Source organism: Lampetra fluviatilis, chromosome 12 (genome assembly GCF_964198595.1).
Source record: "Lampetra fluviatilis chromosome 12, kcLamFluv1.1, whole genome shotgun sequence".
Classification (NCBI taxonomy): Eukaryota; Metazoa; Chordata; class Hyperoartia; order Petromyzontiformes; family Petromyzontidae; genus Lampetra; species Lampetra fluviatilis.
This window is the reverse complement of record NC_136286.1, coordinates 14210779-14217546: the sequence shown is the minus strand read 5'-3', so window position 1 is coordinate 14217546 and position 6768 is coordinate 14210779. Positions and strand designations below refer to the sequence as shown.

The 6768-nt window shown below is 57.9% G+C and overlaps 1 protein-coding gene across 1 annotated transcript; it reads left to right on the top strand.

Annotated features, from left to right (window-relative positions):
* Nucleotides 1–384: 384 nt before the first annotated feature.
* On the top strand, nucleotides 385–5646 carry LOC144934979 (neurofilament light polypeptide-like). The gene is made up of 5 exons (XM_078861245.1): nucleotides 385–1287; nucleotides 2168–2393; nucleotides 2754–2942; nucleotides 4138–4262; nucleotides 5343–5646. Exons 1-5 carry the CDS (start codon nucleotides 638–640, stop codon nucleotides 5401–5403), a joined length of 1251 nt encoding a protein of 416 aa, XP_078717371.1. The 5' UTR covers nucleotides 385–637; the 3' UTR covers nucleotides 5404–5646.
* The last annotated feature ends 1122 nt before the right edge of the window (nucleotides 5647–6768 follow it).

Genomic DNA, 6768 nt, shown 5'->3' with positions numbered 1-6768 from the left:
CCCGGGATAGAGAAATCCACTCCAATTTAGACCGAACGCAGCTCCACCCCAATTCAATGTCAGTGCACGATACACAGCGCCCCCCCCCGTCTCCCCCTTTCATCTCCCCGTCTCCTTCACCCACCCGCCTTCTACTCCCCAACGCGTAACGCGCGGCTCCTTCGGGCACCCCCCCCCCCCCCCCAGATGTCCGTTCCGCTGCATTGGCGCCACCTACCTCGCCCGCCCGCACGCCGCCCTCGTATCCGCTCATCCCTGGGCTGGGAGCCAAGGGGGAGAGAGGGGGGGGGACAAGTGGGGGTGGCTGGGTGGGTGGGTGAAGAAAAACGCACAGACGCACACATGTACACACACAAACGTACACGCACACACACATTGACACACGCGTGCGCAAGCAACCTCTGCCGGAATCGATGGCGCAGGCGCGCTGAGACGCTCTGCGTCTGGATAAAAAGGCGGCCGGGCGAGTGTGTGTGAGACAGAGAGTGCCACAGCCCCGCCACGACTCAACAACAACGCCGCAACTCGAGAGCACGAGGGCGACTCCGACCACGAGAGACATTGTCACAGACGCCGCGTTCAGCAGCAGCAGCAGCCCCCCCGTTCCAAGGGGCAGACGTCGCACCAACCTCCCGCCATGTACGCGAACGAGCGCCGCTCCGTGAGCTCCCTGCGCTCCCAGCAGCCGTCGCGCCGCGTCTCCCCCGCGTCCGTGCGCTTCGCCGCGACGCCCTCCTCCTACTCGTACCCGGGGCTCGGCGCCGTGAGCCTCTCCTACGCCTCGGCGCCCCACTCCGCCTCCTCCTCCTACTACCAGTCGTCCGGACTCGCGTTCGCCGAAGCCTTTGACTTCGCGCAGGCGAACTCGCTCAACACCGAGATGCTGGCGCTGCGCTCGCAGGAGCACGAGGACCTCAAGGGGCTGAACGACCGCTTCGCGGGCTTCATCGAGAAGGTGCACTCCCTGGAGCAGCAGAACCGCCTGCTCGAGACCGAGCTGCTGGCGCTGCGCAAGTTCGAGTCGGGCGGTGCCGGCGGCGGAGGGCAGCAGCGGCTGCGGGAGCTCTACGAGCGCGAGCTGCGTGAGCTGCGCGCCCAGGCGGACGAGGAGCAGGCGGAGAAGGCGCGCATGGAAGCGGCTCGGGACCAGCTCCGCGGCGTCCTGGAGCGCACCGAGGCGAAGCTGGAGGAGGAGGCGCGGGCGAGGGAGCGCGCCGAGGAGGAGGCGCTCCGGGCGCGCGAGGACGCGGAGAGAGCGGCGCTCGCGAACGCCGAGTTGGACCGCAGGTGCCGACACCCCGGGCGCTCACTCTCTCGCTCACTCTCTGTCGCACACTCTCACACTCTCACTCACTCTCTCTCTCTCTCGCACTCTCTCTCACACTCTCTCACACTCACACTCTCTCACACTCTCACTGTCACTCACTCGTTCGCACGGGGCCGTGTGCGCACTCCGGTGAGCGGGCGCATGAGGAGTGGACGGTCGGTGGGTCATGGAGAGGGTGCGCCGAGCTACCGCGGTGGGTGGTCATCGTCGACGCGTGTCCCCTTGCTCGCACGAGCCGCTGACGGCGACTCTCGTCTCTGGTGCTGTTCGGAGGCCCCGAGCCAGTTGTGGAAACTCCACATTCTTATGGAGGGCATGGGACGATGGAATCGGTCGATCCCTCACCACGATTCGAACTTGTAACCCTCCAATGGTTAAGCAAGTGCTCTGCCAAAGGGTTTTCATCATACTGATGAAGTTATATTACGATAATACCATAATATGATCACAAAAGCAGAGTTATTTTATTATCATACTATTAGTAGTTTTTCACGCGTGAAACATCGCATCTGTTCTCCCCGTGGTCGCGTGGATTTTTCTCCGGGTCTTCCGGTTTTTCCCTCACTCCGAATCATCATCACGCGTTTAGAGTATTTGCCTGCTATACATTTCCACGCGACGATCAGCCACTTCGTCGAGCTATCCTTTGTGGCCAGGTCGCTACAGCGCTCAGTGGGCATTGACTAGTAAAATAAAATAACAAAATAAATCTCTTTGTAGTTTTCGTAGTTTAGTTAATTTCCCGCAAACCGAACATTGCTCTCTCCGCCAGCGGCGCTCCGTCTCACCGCGGCCCCACGTGGAGTCACCCAGTCTCTGTCCCCCGCGACCCCGTGGCAGGATCGCGTCTCTGCTGGACGAGATCGCTTTCCTGAAGCGCCTGCACGACATGGAGATCTCGGAGCTGCTGCCCCAGATCCGCTCCGTCACCGCCGTGGTGGAGATGGCGGCGGAGGCGTCGCGTCCGGACCTGTCCGTGGCCCTGCACGACATCCGCTCGCAGTACGAGAAGCTGGCGGCCAAGAACATGCAGGTGGCCGAGGACTGGTACCGCACCAAGTTCCAGGTTGGTTGCTCTGTCGCCCTCCGTCTCTCTCTCGATCTCTCTCTCGTCAACCCCCCCTCCCCCCCCGTGTTGCACATAAACAAACGCGAGGTGACGTCGTTCGTCCACTCCTAATGTCTCCTAGGTTCGTCATCGGTGACAAAGTGCATTCTGAGTGATCAGGTTACACATTTTTGGCCGTGCATCCTCTGCTAAGCAAAGAGATATTTCGACCTTTTTGTTTGTTATCATCCCCCATGATAACACGCGCGTCTCTGGGCTCGCAAAGTCGGTGGTGCGGTGCGACGCAGGCATCTCCCGCGTGGCCGGCATCGTGTGGACGGTGACGAGGCACGGACTGTGACCCCCGCGACCCCCCAGGTGGTGACGGAGAGCGCGGCCCGCAGCACGGAGACCGTGCGCTCCATCCGCGAGGAGAGCTCCGAGTACAAGAGGCTCATCCAGTCGAGGCAGTCGGAGATCGAGGGCCTCAAGAACATCAACGAGTCGCTGCTCAAGCAGATCCAGGACCTGGACGAGAAGCACGGCGACGATCTCGCCAAGCAGCAGGTGGGGTGGGTGGGCGAGTGAGCGGGTGGGCGGGCGGGTGAGCGGGTGGGCGGGCGGGTGAGCGGGTGGGCGGGCGGGTGAGCGGGTGGGCGGGCGGGTGAGCGGGTGGGCGGGCGGGTGAGCGGGTGAGCGGGCGGGCGGGCGGGCGGGTGGGCGGGCGGGCGAGTGAGCGGGCGGATAGGCGAGTGAGCGGGTGGGTGAATGGGTGGATGACGTAGCGAGCAGGTGAGTGGTTGAGTGAATGAGTGCTCGGGTGGGTGAGCGAGTGAGCAAGCGAGTGGGTGAGGTAATTTAGTGAGTTTGGTAGGTTGTTAATCGATGCGAGGAAGAGTGATGCGGTCAATGGGTGTGTGATTGACTGAATTGATGCTTACGAGCGACTGAGTGATCGAGCAACTGTGTGCTTGGGCATCAACGACGTGAGTGTGAGAATGAGTGAGTACGCGAGCGAGCGATCAAGCGAGTACATGGGTAAGGCAATGATTGAGTGCACAGGTTACACGAGTGAATCAGGGAGGCCGATGAGAGAAATGATTGGCGAAATGATGAGCAGGTGAATGGGCGGGCGAGCGAGTAATGATTGAGCTTTGCTGTGTAACGATCCAATTGCCTGGGGATTCTGAATTAATTCTCATCCCATTAACTTAACTACTGGTATTTAAGTATTGTGTGATCTAGTCAGTGCTATTGTTGTGTAACTGAAAAGCATTGGAAGGTTGTAAGATCAAATTATCTATTTAGTCAAATATTACTTGGGGGTTGATATAATAACCACTTTTTGGGTCATTAAAAGGGGTTGTCATATGGAAAGAGCGGCTGAGTGAACGAGACGATCAATGGAGTGAAATGTGAGAAATTAACGTGAAATATCCACTCCTGGATGAAGGTCACCAGCAGAGATGAACGCTGATTCATGACGCCTTCAAGCAGTGAGACGTTTGACTTCCACTGCAGTCAATTCGGTCTAGGGACGCGAGCGGGAAGTCTTCTCGCAGTGAGAAGTCTCCTTGCTCAAGAACAAATAGGTGGTGCTCACCCGAGTTGGCAGCCCTGACCTAGTGCTGGAAATTCCACATTCCAATGGCACGGGCTGCTCTTATATTAAGCATAAATATGCAAAGCTGCTGTCAGCACACGTCAATGCTTTCTTACTGTAAGCACTGGCACTCGACCATTCTCCTGCCGGCGCACGCAGGAGCGGATCCATGAGTTGGAGGACCACATCCGTGACGCCAAAAAGGAGATGGCGCGCTACCTCAAGGAGTACCAGGACCTGCTCAATGTCAAAATGGCGCTCGACATCGAGATCGCCGCTTACAGGTAGGAGCGTGCAGGTGGGAGCGGCCGTCTCTGCCACGAATCGTGGATGGCCAGGGGGGGACCGGGGTCGGGTTGGCTGGACACGCGTTTGTCCCGCATCGGCTCCGATCGGAGCCAGTGCGTGGGCAGGGTTTGTAGAATGAGTGCTTCATCGGGGGGGGGGGGGGGGGAAGTGTGATCGGGATCAGTGCCGGATTTTCCTATGAGCAAAAGTAACTACTGTACTACATATGTAGTAGCTACTACATATGTACATACTACATATACTACATATGTAGTAGCTACTACATATGTAGTAGCTACTACATATGTACATACTACATATACTACATATGTAGTAGCTACTACATTTATGCTACATATGTAGTAGCTACTACATATACTACGGAGCCTCCTCCGGGAATGTTTGTGACTTTGCGAGAGGCACCGCAGAAGGGTCCGTCCGGTGGGTGGCGGCGTCGACGAAGGCGCAACTCTCGCGTCGTCTTCTCGGCCACGAGAGGGCGCGCAGGTTGCTCGCGTGAACGTCCACGATTTGAGCCGAGAGAATTCCTGCACCCTTCTCGTCTCGCGGCTCCGAACTCTCGCGAGACAGCATTGTGGTGTGGGGGGAGGGGAGGGGCTACTCGGTGTAATTGCGCAGCGACACATTCGTCGTCATCCTTCGGTCATCAGTCCATCAGGATTGAACCCCACGTGATGAGAGGGGCTGTGTGCCCACGTCGTGGATTCGTCGCCCAGTCTTGATGCGTAAAAACAAACTCCAGCAGCAAATCGCGCACTCTCGGTTGGCGGTCGACGTTCTAAGTGAGGACTGAGACCCTCAAAGGAATGGTGCCCCCCCTCCGCACGTGGTCACCCACCCCCCACCCCGTGGTCACCCCCTCCGTGATTCGTGGATCAAACGACTCACTCGAGACGCGGGTGTACGGCAGCGAGCGCGAAAACTGTCGCAAGAGGTCGCAACGCTTGGGGCCAACGGTCCTTCGCTGACGACGCGTGACGAATGAACGAGCGCAGAGCCTGCGAGACGCTTCCCCTTTAACCTGTTTTCTTTTCAACCGCAAACACCATCCGCAGGAAACTCCTGGAGGGTGAAGAGATCCGGTACAGCTACTCGCAGACTCCGCTCTTCATCTGACGCGCCGTGGGGCGAACGCGCGTCACGCTGGACCCGCCGCGGACACCCGGACCCACAACTCTGCCTGTCATCGAGACATCCCTCTGCCCACCGGCCCGACTCTGCCTTACCAGTGCTGTGAACAGCAGCGTGCGCATGTGTGGCACTTATACAGACATCAGCTAGCTTAGCAGTGCGATTCTGACCACTTATTGTTACTGGACTGGAAACGAAATAAAATCTAATCAATCATGGAAACAAAAACCACGTGAACTCTTCGTGCTCATTTGTTTGTATAGCATCGTGGAGTTGTTTGATCCTCTTTTTGTTTACTCTTCCCCTTCTCTTCAAGCAATCCGATGACACTCGTGCCGAGGATCTGTCGAACCTCGATTCCACCTCCGCCCGCGTGATTGGCCAGGGCTGTAGAGGGGGGAGGGAGGGGAGGGGGAGGGGAGAGGTCGTTTGCCCCCTGGGCCTCAGATCAAAGAGGAGCTCAGAAGGTGCCGAGAGGAATCATCGGCGATGGACTCCTTCGATGTCGCTCTGCCCCCCGCAGCATTCACTCAGCCAATGAGGGCGACGCACGCCGAGTCAACCCAGACCACGACCCCCCGCGATTATCACGATTCCTCGTCGCGATTGCATTAAACAAAAACAACGCATGGATTATTTTAGTTTTTGTTGAGCCAGGTGAGAACTCACGAGCCAGGATAGATTATCAGGCTCCACCGAACAGAAAGCTCACAGCAGAATGCAGAAAGAGGGCATCACTAAGATCACGGAGGTCCCTGGAGTTCCTTCTCTGAGAGTGACCCCCCCCCCTTCCTTGGATTGGGAGTGCAGCAGCTTCTCCAACCTGGTCTCCCACGACTCCCACGTGGGAGTCCAGGAGATTGCAGTCATTGCCCTCGTGAGTACATTACGTCATACCTACTGGTGTTATAAACACAACGCATGCAACAATAACATGCACAACAGTGCAACAGGCGTATCGCCCTTAGCTGGCGACATACGAAGTTTGCTCGTGAAGTGAATGTTGGTTAGGCGATCACTCCCACGTTCAAATCTCAGTCACGGTTCAGCCCCCAAAATGATCCACACTTGGAACAACTTTTATCAACGTGAGAAACATAATTTAAAAATAAAGTAACAAAACACCAATTGTGACGCCACACACGAAGAAGCACAATGCCTGCAGGTGCCTGTCCACGGCGTCTGCAATAAATTAGCGCCGCCGCCCCCACCACCAACCCACCCACCATACCCGCCACCCACCCCACCCACCCCACCCACTCACCCCCACCACCCACCCCACCCGCACCACCCACCCACCCACCATACCCGCCACCAACCCCACCCACCCCACCCACTCACCCCCACCCC